Genomic DNA, 17,659 nt, shown 5'->3' with positions numbered 1-17,659 from the left:
GCAAATACGCTATTAACTTTGAAAGACTGTATAATCAGTGTTGCATTTAATTTTGAAAACCATTTACCTGGTTGGTGAAGCACTACCAGACAAGGCAAATGTGCTAATTTCTATCATTTTTGGGAGGCCCTATTTTCTATTTAAAAGGCAGCATCACCGAAGACAAATCCGAGTTGTTACTTTTAACCTGTACACGTGTATTTCCCTTAAATTTACGACCAGGTCACAAAGAACTCGTTCCAAGGACGCTGCCAACCGCGGGCGCCGGACGCTCCCCGCGCGGGAAGGCGGAAGCCTCGCGGCTCTTTGCGGGCACCCGGGCAGACCGTCCCCCCGGGCGCGCACCCCGCCCGCCTTCCCTCGCAGCCGCCCCCGCCTGGGGACGGGCCCTGCGGCGGCGGCTGCGGCGGCGGCAGGCCTGCCTTCCTCCCCTCCCCTCCCCTCCCCGCGCCGCCGCTGCCAGCGGCCGCAGCCGGCGCAAAGCGGGCCGCGCTGGCGGGAGGACAGGTCTCCGCGCGCCCCCGGGCTGCCGTCGCGCTTGCCGCCTGGCGCCAGGCCCGGAGAGCTGCGGCAGCGCTGGCGCCGCACTGGCACATTTCAGGCTGAACCCTGCTCGGCCCCCGAGGCCGGCGGCGCGGGACGGGAGGGGCAGCACCGCAGGCAGAGCCCCGGGCGGGGGGGCAAGGGGCGCCTCAGAGGGGCAAACAGGGCGGTGGGGGGCGCTGGGCAGGCTCCGTGCGCGAGGCGGGAGGCGGGAGACGGACGTCCTGGCGGCGACGGGGCAGCGGCCGTGAGGCGGGCGGGGAGCCGGGCGGGCCCTGGGGGAGGGCAAGGCGAGCGCGGGCGGGACGGAGGGCGGCCGGCAGGGCTCTGGAGGGGCCGCGCCTGCCCGCGGGCTGGGCGGGGGCCGAGCGGGCTGCTCGCGGCAGACCACCACCCGCCGTCCCCGCTCACCGGCACGCGCGGCGGCTCCCCCGCCGCCGCCGCCCGCAGAGCCGCGCCTGCGCAGCGGCGCCGCGCGCTGCCCGCCCGCCGGCCGCCGGGGGCGCTCTCGCCGCTGCGCGCTGCCCGCCCGCCGGCCGCGCCGCCCCTCCTGCGCGCGCCCTTCGCGCCGCGCCGGGCCGCTGCTCGGCGGGGCCGGTCTCCGGGACAACGGCCGGGCCGGGCCGGGCGGCGCGGCGCCATCATGGGGAAGAAGCACAAGAAGCACAAGTCGGACAAGCACCCCTACGAGGGTGCGCGGGGCTGCCGCGGGGCGCCGGCGGTTCGGGGGGCGGTCAGGGCCTCCGCAGCACCGGGGGGGGGGCGGCTGCGTTCAGCGGCCGCCGGTTTACAGCGCTGCGGAGCGGCTCGGGGGGAGCGGGGCGGCGCGGCGCGGCTCACGGGCCCCTGCCCTGCCCCCTCCCCCCGTGTGCAGAGTACGTGGAGAAGCCGCTGAAGCTGGTGCTGAAGGTGGGAGGAAGCGAGGTGGCGGAGCTCTCCACGGCGGGCGCCGCGCTGGAGCCGGGCCTCTACGAGGACAAGGCTGAGCACGAGAAACACAAGGACAGGAAAAGGAAGAAGAGGAAGAAAGGGGAGAAGCAGGTTCCTGGTGAAGAAAAGGAGAAAAGAAAGAGAAAAGTTAAGGTAGGTGCTGCTACTTTTGCATTTCGGCAAAAAATGCCTCAACTTTATCGCGTCCTGATACTAAAAGGTGAACAAACATGAATGTAACTTGCATCCCTAAATCTGAATATATTTACTCTCAATATACTGTTATTGCCAAAATATTCGCTCCCAGTTTCGTTAGATGAGTGAAGTTACCTGAAATTTCTCACCTGTTTACAAGTACTGTGCAGTAACAGGACAAAGCAAATTAATAAGGAAAAGAACCTTTGTGTGCGTCTAAGTAAATACATTTCTATGAAACAGAATGAAGACTTTATAACCTTTTAATTAAAAGGAAATGATAGTATACTCCCCTGTCAAGGTTCTCTACCTAAGATAATTATAAGACTCGCGCTCTTTCATGTGAAATGTCATTTAAAATGTACCAGAAACTCACTCATGGTTGTGGAGAACACAGACAGTATAAGCTGGTGTAGTTACAGCTGCCTGAATTAATCACTCTGGAAGAAATTAACTGCTTGTTTATCTCAGTTATGATCCTGTAGACAGAAGCTGATGGCTCTACACTTACACCTTTGCAGTTTCATAGGTACAGGTGATTGCCTTGGCAGGCTTGGTGTGGTGTGGATATTGAATTCAGGTCGTCTAAAGCTACTGAAATATATTAGGCTAATAAACAAGTCCAAGTACATCTATTTCCCAGAGGTGCTAAACTGCAGAGGTTATTACTAAGGATATATCTAAGGATAGCAACATTTTGAAACATTATAGATACCTTTAATTTAAAATTTCCTGACTGTTTCCTACTCGTCCTTCTAAAATCTTCAAAATCATTTTAGACACTTCATTGGGAAGAATGCTCTGTACAGAGGACAGTGCAGAGTCGTTCCTGTCATGCCATTAGAGGCTGTTACGTGTAAAAAAAAAAAAAAAAAAAAAAAGAAAAGAAAACCCATAAATGATACGCTGCTTTATATAGTTGAAGTGCTTTATTGTCCAGCAGATGGAGACAGCACATAAAGAATACAGGTTTTTTAAGACCTGACTTCTTCTTTTTAATGTGCAGTTGTTCTAAAAAATCCAAAGAGAGCATTATGTACAGTAATAATGCTGATTTTGCAACTTCTATGAATTTCTGTAACAATCTTTCTATTTGTAGGAGGACAAAAAGAAACGAGATCGAGAACACCCTGACAGTGAGGGAGAACAAGAACTGAAATGTCAGACTCCTGTGAGACTGGAATTGCCACCAGAGAAACCGTTGACAAGTACTTTATCAAAACAGGAAGGTAGAAGGAATTGAAAATTATTTAGCTTTAGCTAATTCCAGTTTTATTTAATTGACTTACATTTTCTTGTTCTTTGTTTTTATAGCAAGTGAGTTGACATTTTTTGCCATCCCAATGTTCTTCCCTATGTTATACAAGTAACAATTGAAATATATTACTATATACTTCTTTTCCAAAATGATATCTACTAACTATATAAGTGTGAGCAGAGAAGTAGATCCCCTATATATCCTGTTCTTTTATGCTACTATATTTTTTTTATTGATGATCAACCTTCAGTATGCATCAGTTTTGTATAATTGATTGCTAATATCTTGGAAGTTTAGTACATCTTGATGTCAGTTCTGTTTCCAAACCTTTCTCATAGCACTTTTCTTTTTGGTCTAGAAGTGGAGCAAACGCCACTTCAAGAAGCTTTGAATCAACTCATGAGACAGCTGCAGAGGTAAATATTTGTATGTTTATTTTTAGTAGATTTTCAGAACTATGAAATGAAAATAGATAACATACATTGTTAAGGGAAGAGGCCTGTAAAAAGCTTTTCTAAAGCTACGAGGCTTGTTTGCAAGCTTGGTGAGTTCTGGAAGTGCACGATAAATATTTTACCTACAAGCGGCAACACTGAAAACTGCCAAGCATTCAAATGTCAATATACTGATTTGCTTTTTTCATAACATGTAGAACATTTTGTAAAGAAGATGTATCGACAATGAACTTACTTTGAGGTTTTGGTTTTTGTCTCTGTTTTTGTATGTTTTAATGTAAAATTGAGGTATGTGACTGCTCAAAGAGTGAAAATGTCATTGATAAATACGATTGCTGACAGGATTATTTTAGAAATTTAAGTACTACTTTAAGAATACATACCTATAACTTCTCCTTGGCTTAGGCACCTTGTAAACACCTCCAGTTTCAGATTTAAAGTAACTTTAAAAACTGTTGAAAATAGGACATATACTTCATTTGCCAAAAGTGTGATGCTTTCTTTGTAAGAAACTTTTTTTCAGAGATGTACAAGAATTTCTAAGGAATTTGCTAAAATTATATCTTCACTTATTTTAACATTGGTTCACCTATATGTAGCTTTATTTACTGGAAGAAGGAAGTACACACATTTTTAAAGTTAAACCATGTTCTCTTTCTGTCTTAGTAGCCAAATGTCTTTTCATTAATCTGATTTTCAGAATAGAAATTTATTTTTCTTTTAGTGGTTCGTGGTTTAAGATATTCTTTTGTGATTTTAAGAATTAAGAAAATATATGTCTTGTACAAGAGTGAGAGATCTTTCCTTTGATCTGTCCCACCAAATTAAGCTCATGAAATTTTGTTAGGGAGTATCTTTGTTAACAACCCTACACTTTCAAGGTCTTGATGTCAGGTTCAGGGAACTAACTATGCATAGTCAAAAACACATGCATATGTGTACTTATTTTGGGTACCTTTGCATGTATGTAGAAAAAGCCACTTTTTGAATCCTGTCTCTCAGCTGGAAGCTGGTGTGCAGGTATTGCAGCATATCAGTGCTACATGCTTCTGCAGTATACAGCAAAATGCTTTTCATTGTTCTGTAGTAACTTTGTGTCAAAATCCAAAAGTCATAATTAAGCTTCAAGAAGAAAGCCTGAAATGTCAAGGGTTTCACCAATGTATCTAGTAACAGCAAGGAATTTGTAGAATTAAACTCACATATAATCCTAAGAGGCCAATCTCAAACCACAGAATTTAGTGAAAAGAAAAGAACAATAGATCTGAAAGGGAAATTCTTGACAGTTTACCAATTAAGCCCTAATCCTGAGGAGAAAATACCAAGCAAGCATATTTTATTTTAATGGTAGTAGAAGCACCCATGAACATCAATGTATGTCATAGGAACATAATTGAATTCAGACAGATTGACATATCAGTCTGTTCGTATAGGTAATACCATTTTGGGAAAGGGTTGAATGACAGTCACTGGAAGTCTTAGAAATTTTTAATATAAAAATATTAAAATTACATAACCTGAAAATTAATTTAACCATAATTGTAAATATACACAAACATTCTTTCACAGCTTTAAAAAACAAGCTTTCCTTTTCAGAGTAAGCAAGCTAATAAATGAATAACAAATATTCTCTTATAACTCTTATTCCCTTTATTTTCCATTGAAATAAATAAATAGAATATAAAACAGCTGTTCAAAAAAACAATCTAAAAAGAATGATTATATTGAATCTTCATGGGAATACAGATAGTTATCAAAAATACAGAACTAACTTCTAAAATATGATTGTAGCGCTTTTCTGATATATGAGTTTGCATATGGGATCTTTTCAACTTCAGAAGTGGAAGATTGTGCTGACACAAGCTCATTATATGTTTTTTGATTCCTTTTCAACTTGGTCCTTTCCCTTATATTTAACTCCAAGCTCAGTATGTTCTTTGTTAAAACGTGAAACATTTAAAAAAAAGTCTCTTCATATCTTGACAGAAAGGATCCAAGTTCTTTCTTTTCATTTCCTGTGACTGACTTTATCGCCCCTGGCTATTCCATGATCATTAAAAACCCAATGGATTTTAGTACTATGAAGGAGAAGATCAAGAACAATGGGTATCAGTCCATAGAAGAATTAAAGGTAACTCTTCAAATTTTATTTTGACTACAAAGAGGTATTATCAGTTTCAGTGTATGGATTTATTCAAACTTTTATTCAATTTACTTGAACACTGGTATTTTATGAGAATATGAAGTTGCCGAAAGAATCAGCACTTCTGCTTGAAAGAATATTTCTTGTTGACTTTTTTGTGAGCAAGTAAGTTCTGGATGTGAAAAAGAAAACACACCTCCAGCTTCTAAATGTGCCTGTCAAAAAGATGAGGATGGTAAAAGCTTCTTTTTTTTTTTTTTTTTTTTTTAATAGTCATGTGTGCTTTAAGTGAAATGCTGAGACTAAGTACCTCTGTGTGATGGGGGCCAATCATAATACACGAATTTTTGTCTTATCAGTCCCATGGCAATTTTTTTTGTCTTTTGGGGCTGTAACATAGCAGACTTTACCACTGTACAGAATTGGATTAATGTTTACAGCCCCTCTAGGTTACACATCAAAACATAAGCCATACCTTTAAAAGCTGCGATATATGCAATCTAATCAGAGTTCCAGATGGGAACGTTTCAGTTTGCCTTCTCTTGCCTCTGTGCTGGCTCCTCAGGTGTCTCGGCACCAGGCTCCGCATGTGTGTGCATGCGTGACTTCTTGTGGATTAGAGGTCCCATTTTGAAGGATTCTAGAACTCTTAAAAGGTGTGGTGTGGGGGGTTGTTTGGTTGGGTGTGTGGGGTTTTTTTGTTTTTTTTTTTCTTCTTCAACAGAAATGTTCTCTAGTTCTCTGCATGGCTAAATGAGGACCTGAGAAGTATAATGTGTGTGTAATTAGCAGTTGGACTTAGATAATAGTTACCAGTTTTGGTTGTATTTTATTGCATGTTCTTATTGAGAGCTCTGAAACTTAAGAAAATATTCCCTGTTGCTTCAGCTGTTTCCGGTGAGTCTGGCAGACAGATCTAGAGAATGTCTTTCTCCCTGCTTTCTGGCTTCTCAACCTTTCACAAACATCAGCACTTATTTGTACTGGAAGATGTTTGTGCTAAAAGCTGATTTTCATTTTAACTTTGTCTCTTTGTAAATACCCGAGATTGTGATAAAGCAGACCTGTAGAGGGTCTGCAATAAGTTTCCAGATTACTTTAGTTATTCCAGAAATGAACTTCAAATAGGCATACTTTTTTTCTTAATTGTAACTGAAACTTTGACAAATTCCCTGTAATGACTTTGAATTGCAACTTTTTGGTATTTAAATTTAGCTTCATTCATTTTTTTTCCTCATACTTTCAAGTACTGATTTCATAAAACTGCCACTTAGTGAAGTGAATAAAGGTGCCTAAATGCACTTGTACTTACTGGAGGTACAAAAAGGGATATAGGCAAGATAACTGGCTTATTGCTAAACCTCATGGTTTCATCAGGTTTTTATTTTGGCAAAATTTAGTCAATATTTAGACGCTGGACTTCCATCTAAGTGACTGGAAAGAGCAGTGGGGAAAAATTGGGTTGTTTCATTTTGTTTTCCTTTAATAACAGCTGATTTGGGGGGGAAGGAGGTAATTTTAGCTAAAAGAACTTGCATCAACACTTTTAAAACTAGGAACAGCACCGAACATTTAGGAACGCTTTCAGGATGTTTATCGGAGTGCTAGTTTTGAGACTTAAGAGTCTAATCTACCTGCTTATTTCTGAAGACTTCACTCGCAATTCTGTTTAAATGCATTTCTTAAATTCATTAAGTAGAAATGTTCTTTGAAGTTATTTTTCACAATTCCTCAAGATGCTGCTTATATTGCAACTAGGACTTTAATATAGTATATTATAAAATCTTTACGTTCATTCTGAAATCAACATGTCTGTACAGGATAACTTCAAATTGATGTGTACTAATGCAATGATTTACAACAAACCAGACACCATTTACTACAAAGCTGCAAAGAAACTACTGCACTCAGGGATGAAGATACTTAGCCAGGTAATAGAAAATTACTAAACAAAGTGTTAAAAAGTATGCTTCTTGCCTTTTGACGCCTTTTCATTCTACTTTTCTTATATGGATCTTGCAAAAACTGTTAAAACCGGTTTAACACTTCTCAAGTGTTTACATATTAGATTTAAACGGTGCATTGTTTTAAGGATCATGCTTTTAGCACAGCTACCAGGTTACTTATAACTATTTGCACTTATATTACATTTTCTAAATTGCCTTTATGTGTGCTATTATCAGAAAAAAAGCACTGAAATAAAATCATCCTGTATGGGCAAGCTAGGAAAAAATTAATTGAAGTAGGAAATAAAAGCATTCCAGTATGTTTTTTAGGAAAGAATTCAGAGCCTGAAACAAAGTATAGAATTCATGGCTGACCTGCAGAAGACCAGGAAGCAGAAAGACAAGATGGAACAGCAGCCAAATGGGGAAGATGAAAATGGTCTTGGGAAAGACAAAGGAGAACCTGTGGACAGTGACACCAAAGTATTCAAAACACCTAACAAAGAACACAAAAAGTGAAGTATTGTCTCAGTAACGATTAAAGGTTACACCCTTCTTATGCTACTGAAACAAAATGACTTTTAGGGACCAGTGGAGGTGGGTTTATGTCTTTCTGGTACTGCATATGCACTAAGAGTTGTTCATCTCAAGGGAGCAACATTTATATAAAACATCCTTGTCTAGAAAAAATAAGTATATTTAGAATCATTTTATAGGATACCAACATTTTTCATGGGGGTAACCCTGTACTATTTATCAACTCCATTCCTTCAATTGTTTTCTACTTCAGTGCAGATTTGAAAATACTGGTACTAAAATTCAGAGTAGCTACTGTTTTGTTTTACCAAAAATATCATTGTTAGTTTTGTGGGAGTGAGGATGTAAAATCTGGCAGTATGACAAACTAGGACAGTGGTATAGCTAAAGCAAGCTGTATAAAAGGAATTCTTTAGTTACTAACATAAACACACCATTTGTGGACAAGTCACTTTCACATATTTTCCCCTGCTGTATTAAATATAATCATACTAAATGTTTTTTTAACCTTTCAGTTGTTTTGTCTAGAAAAACAGTTTGCATAGTTTGAAATAAAAATACCTCCACCATATCCTCCTCTGATACCTAAGCCATTCAGTATCTTTTAAATCAGATGCTAGTAACTAAGTGGGTTTTATTCACAGGAAGGACAAAGATCTACTTGAAGACAAATTAAGAAACAATAGCTTGGAAAGGGAACAAGAGCAGATTGACCGTATCGTTAGAGAATCTGGAGGAAAGTTAACAAGACGACTTGCAAACAGCCAGGTGAATCTTTGAGTATTTGGAAACTCAGTTCATTCTTTCATGAACCAGGCTTAGCATCTTATATCAGTCGAAACTCAAGGTACATGTTTACTGCAGCTTACACCATTTTACGCACGACTGATAATCTGTGTGATATCTTAAATTGAAAAAAAGAAAAGCATTTCAGTTGAATGCACACTGAATTTCATCAGCAAAACAAGTTTGTCTTAAGTTTTCAGAAATCTTAGATAAATTCATAGAAAAAGATGAATAGTGGGAACCTCAAGAATGTATCTTAAATCTGACCCGCAAAAAACTAACTAGTTCTGAAACACCCACATATTCGATCAAAGAAATGCAGTTTGATAAAACTAAGCCCATTTCATTTTCTACCAAGAATGAGTTAAATATTTTATCTCTTAGTCTCTATAGGAATGTTACTTATCTTAATTCCTTAATTCCTTGTGCCTATACCAATAGTAAAGGTATCGAGTAAAAACAAAGAAGTTAAAGCAGCAATCACATCTGAGTATGACCGATCTTTCCAAATCCCTTTCTGTTTACTACATATGAAGTAATTTTATTTGGTATTTTTATTAGTTTCAGAACTGTGAATTTCAACTAGTATGTACATTAAAATAGTCTAATCTTATTTCAGTGTGAATTTGAAAGAAGAAAACCAGATGGTACAACAACTCTGGGCCTTCTTAATCCAGTTGACCTTAATGCAGGCGGTAAGTTGGCATGGTCCAGGTCACAAGTCACTTTCACTTACCTGGTCTCCTGCTTTTTTGCTGGGGCAGATCAGCAAATGCTGCCCAACAACCAAATGCCTCTTTGTAATCTGATAAAGAAGAGGGTTTAAAAAGCTGCGGTTGAGGGGGCAGGTAGAACAGGACAATAGTGGGTGCTGTTGGGAGCCCTCTGTGGTTGTTACTTCTCCTTTTTGTGTCAGCTGTTTGTGGGAGGTGCAGGAGAAAGCTGTTGCCATGAGAGAGAGGGCTGCCTGCTATGTGTTTGGGCACATTAAATTCCTGGTCTCCCCCTTAGTCTCATTCACATACAGAATACAGTCTTTTTTGACCCAAAGGGTCACAAACCTTCCAGAATTGGCCACTGGGAACTGTCAAGGTCCCAATTTATTTTGTCATGTCAGTGCTGTCTAATGTATTGGCGCTAGCTAAAAGAAGGCGCAGGCTTGAGTATTTAACTGCCACCTCATTACAGAGCTGAACTGACTAGTCCTAGGATAGACAGAAACCAAGCTGAAAATCTGATTTATCCCTTCCCCTTATTTGTGCAGCAGAAGAACTTGGCAGGAATAAAGAAAGTTTTGTCCTTCAGATTAAGAGTTAGATCCTCTTTGATTATATAGCCTCTGTTAGGGCAGGGCAGGAAGGAGAAAAAGCAATAATGAAAACAGTGAAAACTCTTAATATTTAAGCTAAATCTTCTATACTTAACTAGTATCACTTAAACATGAATTCAGATTTAAGACTACATGCAATCTTTAGTATGCAATCGGAGATTATAATGGACTATGGATTATAATGGAGAGTTGCATCTTCTTTATTCTGAAGTTTCTGGCTAGGAGTGGTTGTAATTAACGTGTTTGGACATCTCTCATGTCACTCAGCTATGGCTTTATTGTTTTGTATTTTGTTGTAGAACCAGGTTACTGCCCTGTAAAGCTGGGTATGACAGCAGGAAGGCTTCAGTCAGGAGTTAATACATTACAAGGCTTCAAAGAAGATAAAAGAAACAAGGTTACTCCAGGCAAGTGCTGAATTTTTTTTTGCTCTAAATCCTCTTCCCTACAACAGATTCTGTTTATGATCTCATTACTAGCACACAAATAGCTTAGAACTTAGTTTTTTAATGATTAAACATTATTTCTATTGCATGTGTTTATCACAAAACTAAACAGCACATCACAAAATTTAGCTTAATTTGCACATACAAAAGGTGAAATGTATTTACTAATGTGTTCATCTATAATAGGAAGTATGGAAACTGTACCAGATAAATAAAAGGGTTTTCTAGCTTAGAAAGAGCATAGGGGGCAGCCTGAAAACCTATTAGTAGCACTGAACTGAATTTTCATATTGTGTTAAGGCATAAAATATTGTTAATAAAACATTTGTAAATAAAAATGCATTTGAAATAGATGTTACTAATTTGTTTTAAGCTTAAATATGCTCCTAAAAGCTCCTTTTGTGGGACTATATTACAATGCATTCTTGTTTTCATCTAACATACATTGGAGATAGTAATTAGTACTGTTGTTATTCATCAGTGATGTACTTGAATTATGGACCCTATAGTTCCTATGCACCAACGTATGATTCTACGTTTGCCAACATCAGCAAAGATGATTCAGACCTAATTTATTCAACATATGGGGAAGACTCTTATCAAGGATCTTTCAGGTAAGTAAGCAACTAGGATGTATGTAACAGCTTTCATGTACAGAAGCTGTTACGTTCAAATTATAGCATTTGCTGCTGAAGGATGCCTGGCTTATAGTTTGCTGGGCTTTTTTTTTTTTTTTTTTAATTAAAGATACAAGTCCTTAATAAGAATGTGCCTGCAATGTAAAGTTAGCCAAGACTGAGGGATTTTGATGCTACTGATTCATAAAGATTTTAGAACATAACACTTAGTCTTTCAATGCATGTCATAAATATTCTGATGTTCAAAACCAGAAAAGCATTGATTGGTGCAAATGTTCATACAAATTGTTTTTTTTAATGTTAATGAACCTTATTACTACCTTGAACAAGAGGCATATTTGTTGATGTCAAATACTGCCCAAGCCACTATGGTTATAGGAAGAGATATGAGTCCAGAGATAGCAATTACCGATTTCATTCTCTAATTGTATAGTGCTTGCAGTGCTGATTTTCATATTATTCATCACAGTAAAATGATTCATTTTCATTATTATCCTTGATTATAACACAATCTCAAAGTTAATAAAGTCCTTATGTTTTAAAAGAATCTCAAAAATAGAATACACTGTGGTATAAATTCATCTGAAATGTGAATACTTAAGTACAGTGCAAGTGTTAAAGTGCTTTTGTGAAAGTTTGCTCTGTTCGATTCCGCTGCCTGAGGCAGTATACTTTTAATTGTATTTCAGTCTTTGTTAGGAATCTGAATGGGTTCCTAGGCTACAAAGTCATGTATTGCTAAACAAAAGCCATTTCTACACTGTTCTTTATATGTCAGCATTTTCTAGCTCTACATATTGGTTTGACTTTATATAACAAAAAGCTTTTTCCCATTGAATGTTTGATTTGAAAGTGGGTAACCTTAATTATCTTTTGGTCTTCTAGTATTCATGATTTTTTGATGAAATCACAAGATTATCCTTTTGTAATGGCTGATAGTTTGCTTGATGTCCTAACGAAAGGAGGACATTCTAGATCTCTCAGAGAGCTAGAAACGGTAAGAGTGAATTTGTGAATTTTCTGATGTTTATTTTTAGCACACAACTATAAAGCTGGAGAAAGATGATACTGTTCTTATTCATGGGCTCCCTTTTAATTGGTAAAATTCGGCAGTGAAGACTAACTTGTTAAGTATTGAGAAATGAAAATTAACATTACTGTAACTTGACAAAATTATATGTCCTTCCTCTATCTACTTTCCCATGCACGTTAGCACTGGGTCCTGTTCCAGTTAGTAAGAACACACAGCAGTATGCTGTTGCTTAGAAGTTTTTGTTTCCATGAAGTTTAGCGTATGCCTACCAGTCACTATGTCAGGAGAATAAGTAACTAGTTTTTTCCTTTAGTAAGCACACTGCTTTCAAACTCAAATATGTGCTGTGTAAGAATACTAGAGAACTACCTGTCAAATCTTTATGAAATTTTAGTACCTGGGGAAAAGGATGGAACTAAAATTCAATTCACAATCCTAGAGTTAGCAGAGAATCTCAGCAAGATAAGTACAGTTAACTAAAGCTCTAGATTTGAATTTCACATGAATGTAAACTATTGAAAGAAACAATACACAGCTTTTTACAGATGGTTCATATATTAGCTAATTAATACTGGAAATAGTTCCTGGATTAAAAGTCAGCCTTTGGCCTTTGCTTAGCAGTATTAGTTTAACTCTTTTCTAGTACCCAATAGTGACACTGGCTTTCAGGTTCAATCATGCTTGTAACTATTAAGAGAAAAATTGTTTATTGAAACAGAACACATTTCAGCATCTAATCGTCTTTCTTCCTTTTCTCCCTTCCCCCCAGTAAATAATTTCTGTGGTGAAATCACTGGAGAAAAACATGGAAACATTTGCAAAGATAATAGAAAAAATGTATGCTATAAAAATGTGTGTATTTTAGTAATTGTATTATCTCTTCTCTAATATCTGAATAATGCCCTCTAAAAAATAGCAATGTTGTAACTTGGTTTACAGAGAAAGCTTGCTATGACACTGTATAACTTACCTCTATTTAAAACTATGGTATAAGTTTTTGCTTTGAACTTAAGGATAAGATTAATTTTAATGCCTTATTTAAAAATCTTTTCTCAATTCAGCCACTGGAGGAAGCTGAAGGCCCACATGAAAGTAGTGATGGAACAAGAGATGTGAAGGTAAGTGCTTTTGTTGGGTTTTTTTTTTTTTGATATAAATTAACTACTCTAAGCAACGTGTCTAACTTCTTAACTATAAAACTGCCTACAACTGTAAAGCCTACGTAGCTACATTAAAACTTTGACAAGCTGTATATATACGCTATGTAAATCATGACAACTGCATGCTATTTTGTAGATATTTTGAGAACCAGAATCTCCAAAAAGTTATGTCTTAAATGAGACTATGTCAAAAGAAGAAAATGTTCAAGTATTTTTGTTTGTGACTGTTCAGCTTTTTTTTTTTTTTTTTTGCTTCTATTATGTGCTAGATGTTCTGGTTGGTACTTGTGGTGGTTTTACTTATTTGAAAATATTAATTTCTCTTATCAGGAACTTGTCAGTATAAAATACCACACGATACATGGTGGGTACACAAGATTTTGGGGGCATTTTCTCAAATAGTTTGTGTCCCCGTAGACATACTTTATATATATCACTAAAATCATTCCAGCCAACAAACTTTCCAACTGAGGAAAGAGAGGAATAGCATTCTAGTGAAAGGACTGTTCTCCTGAAACCTTAATCTGCTGACAATGCCCAGGTTGGTTTTGTCTTTTAGTCTTGTACATTGCGGAAAACTCTGGTTTGGGTGAGCTGAAGGAATTATTTAATTAGGATGCTGGTCTTAACTTATTATATCTTATGTGCATGTTCCCAGCACTTTGGAAAGACATTCCTTTTATTTAAATATGGAATAGGATAGTAAGCGATTTACTGTAGAACAGTAAAAGTTTCATGGCGTATCTTTCAACTTTCCAGCAGTATGCTAATTTTCTTTCTGTAGAGCAGATTAATTTTAATTAACTTGGTATTTTAATTTACCTAAAGCAGTTTTATTGTTTCAAGACTGATCTAAATATTACCTAAATTATTATTTGCTGGGCTTGTTTGTTTTGTTTTAGATTATGGAAATTGATATGGCTAGCAGGTTGGACTCTGCTAATAATGACAGACTTACAGCACTGAAAGCAGTTACAAACTTCTGCATGCCCATAGAAGAGTTTGAGTCTGAGGGTGAGTTTTCTTCATACTTGCACTTCTAGTATGCCTGTAGTTATTTTAATGAAAGGTATTTAATGGTCTCATTCCCTTGGTATATTCAGCCTTACCCTATTATAATGTAAGTAAATACACTTTCTTATTAAACTTTTTTTTTCTATATTAAACAGAGGCTGAAATCTTCCAGAGGAAACTTGACGAAACAACAAAGCTTCTGAGAGAGCTCCAAGATGCTCAAAATGAACGACTAAGTACAAAACCTCCCCCTAATATGATTTGTCTTCTCGGTCCATCTTACAGAGAGATGCACTTGGGTAAACATTACTTTTTCTGATCATTTTTGCAGAACTGATCAAGTGTGAACTTTTATTAAATTACTGTGAACCAAGGTGACAGTCCATAAGACAGACAAAGGTTTAACAGTTACACTACAGTGTTTGGAATCTGTGCCCTGTTAGGCATAGGAGACTAACATTAAGTTCAGTTTTTGTACGTAAAGTCAGATGAAGGTCTTAGACACTGATTGCAAGTATTTCCTCCTTATTAATCAATTTTCCTAGAACTCATAGAGAGCTTTCTCAGTGCCACAGGACATACAGTAGCTGAGTGCCTCTTAACTTAATGATTTTTCCATTGTCTTTGAACAGGGGTTGCTTAATGTTACCCAGTTCTTATTGCGAGCCTAGCTTTATTCCAGGTTTGATCTAGTTATTAGTCTATTTTATTATATTGCTTAATTTTTGTATCCAACATACCTTAATTATTTGAGGAAAGCGCCTGGTCCCACAGCTCAGTTATGCAGCCTACTTGATGGCAGCTCTCTGACATAGGACAGTGTGAGGAGGATGCTCTGTTTTGCGAGTAGAATTAACTTGTGCAGTATCAACTACAGCATCTGTGGTCTAAAATAATCACTGCCATGTGACGGGATGTTATTCCCATTATTGCATAAATGTCACCAAGTCAGTATAAATCTAATCTGGATCAAATCTTATCTTAAATAAAAAGTTTAAGTACTTATAGTTTTCCACTTGAAGGAAAAACTATGACATTTATAGTAACAGGAAGTCATTCCAGTTTATATGCAAAACTAAGACTCTGTGCCTGAATCCCAAAAGCCAGATATTACTGACCTAACTACTACGTGGGTGCCACCAGGTCTCTCCCAGCTGCTGTATTAATGTGACCCAAGCATCATTAGCTTGTTCTTCAAATAAGCTATCTAACTTTTGATGGCAGCAAGCCTTAGTAAGCAGTTATTTCATTCCTTCTATTCTTAGAGCCATCTCTTATTGTTCCCACTGTCTCCTGCATGATCACACATGGTACAAAGAACTTGTGTCACAGCAACGTTATTTAACATTGATGCATTTGTAGTTTAATAATTAAACACTGGTTACAGGGTGAAGGGCTCATTTGAACGATTTTGTGTGCATATTTACCATATAGACACATTCACTTTTATCTTTTTAGCGGAGAGAGTAACCAATAATCTGAAAGAACTTGCACAACAAGTGACTCCAGGTGATATTGTTAGTACATATGGAATCCGGAAAGCAATGGGAATTTCAGTTCCTTTACCTGATACAGAAGACAGCTGGGTAGATTTAACAGATGGTAAGTATACAAAATGTATTGCAGCATCTGTTCAGCTAAAACAGAACCACATCTGCAAATCATTAGACTGGTTCATGGTAGAAATTGCAGTACTTTACTTTAGTTCCAACTTCCAGTTATTCTTCCTTTTCTAAAATTCTGGTTTTATGGAAAGTTGCTGTGCCTGGTCTCAGTCCAAAATTAATTAGTCTCTTGGATGTATGGAACTGTGGTTCAGCTACTTAAAGTGGTTATTTTACCATTCGATTTAAGTTTGGGTGACATTTTTGCCTTTGCACAGTTCTAATGGTTGAAGATAAAAGATGAAGAAACTAGTAATGGATACAAAGCTGAAACAAATTTCTACGGGTAAAATTACGAAGTAGCATGAATTTATTAATATTGCACAAACTTAATTCAGTACTTGCATATGTAAAATACTTCATGGTGGAAAAAATGGTCAGATTTGAACATGCTTACCTGTTGTGACCTTGCCCCAAAGCTCAACTTCGTTTTCTAGCATTGCCAAACTTCCAAGCTTGACAATCCATTAAATTCTAGCTTTTCCATTTAGAGTGAATTTACAGGAGTGATATTCCTCACTGTTGCTAAAAGGAGGACATCTTTCTCCCATAAGCTATTGTCTGTACACTCTTCTTGCTTACTTGGGCCAGCTGTAGTGCTCTGTAAAGTGACTGAATCAATTCAACTCATTTATCCAGCAAAAAAGTAACTGTTCTTCCTGGATTAAGGAGTCAGTTCAGTGGAAGACCTACATGCCAGAACAAGATCTCCCCCTTGTGGCAGTGGCTTATTAGACCACCTTAACTGTCAGAGTGTACCCAGAGATTGTGTTAGTCCTCACTTTCTAAAGAGGATAAAAACTTAGCTTCAAGAAAGCCAATTCACACAGCAAACTTACATGCTCTATGGTTTATAAAAAGTTTCAGTTAAGATGGTACTTAATTCAAAGAGCAGGATTACTTCAGGAATTTACTTATCTTTTCAAGCAAATGTCTCAAGAAATTTTAACCTGAAAATTTCCTTTTCATAGCAGTGTGCAAGAGGTTATTTAACAGAAATAGACCAGATAAAATATTTTTTTCTTGAACTGTTGTGTAAAATGCATTTAACACAGGACTAGCTGCACAAATAGCAAGGGACTTTAGGAGAAGTATTATACTGTGTGTGCACTTTCGTTGAAGACTATTAGATATACTAATTGATCTAGCATCTGTTGTAATCTTTCAGACTTCCAAGAATCTAAAAAGACTGTCACCGTCACTGAAAATGAATGTGGTCCAGTTACAGTCTGAAGCTTCAGTTAAGTTTACAGGTGTTTGTTTGATTCTATTTAAGAACCAGATAAACGTTTGTCAAGTGTACTCACTGAGCGTGTGTATATTGTGTGTTAAAGAAACTACTTTTGTTTATTAAATTTTGGAACTGATGACATTTAAAATTAAATTTTTTGTATTAGAATTACTTCTGCTACGCAAATGTACTAAATTATTCTTTCCACATTACCAGTTATTTTAAAGGAATTCTGTAGCATTTAAGTCTTCCTTGCACTGTCTGGAAAAGTCAAAGCATAAGCAAAAATGTGGCTATAATAAGGTACAGGGACTCAATGAAAAGTTCCAAAAGTAATGTATACTGTGTAT

The 17,659-nt window shown here is 38.1% G+C and overlaps 1 protein-coding gene across 1 annotated transcript; it reads left to right on the top strand.

Annotated features, from left to right (window-relative positions):
• The first annotated feature begins 1,089 nt into the window (after positions 1 to 1,089).
• On the top strand, positions 1,090 to 17,480 carry BRD7 (bromodomain containing 7). Its single transcript, XM_067302570.1, has 17 exons — positions 1,090 to 1,235; positions 1,418 to 1,626; positions 2,768 to 2,897; positions 3,285 to 3,342; positions 5,368 to 5,512; positions 7,345 to 7,455; positions 7,801 to 7,985; positions 8,652 to 8,775; positions 9,413 to 9,488; positions 10,423 to 10,530; positions 11,051 to 11,183; positions 12,093 to 12,204; positions 13,302 to 13,358; positions 14,303 to 14,414; positions 14,570 to 14,713; positions 15,873 to 16,016; positions 17,247 to 17,480. The coding sequence occupies exons 1-17, from the start codon at positions 1,187 to 1,189 to the stop codon at positions 17,309 to 17,311; spliced, it is 1,962 nt and encodes a 653-aa protein (XP_067158671.1). The 5' UTR covers positions 1,090 to 1,186; the 3' UTR covers positions 17,312 to 17,480.
• Positions 17,481 to 17,659: the final 179 nt, after the last annotated feature.

The sequence above is a fragment of the Apteryx mantelli genome, chromosome 10 (assembly GCF_036417845.1).
Source record: "Apteryx mantelli isolate bAptMan1 chromosome 10, bAptMan1.hap1, whole genome shotgun sequence".
Classification (NCBI taxonomy): Eukaryota; Metazoa; Chordata; class Aves; order Apterygiformes; family Apterygidae; genus Apteryx; species Apteryx mantelli.
Note: the sequence above shows the minus strand (reverse complement) of the source record. Positions and strands in the feature narration are given on the sequence as shown.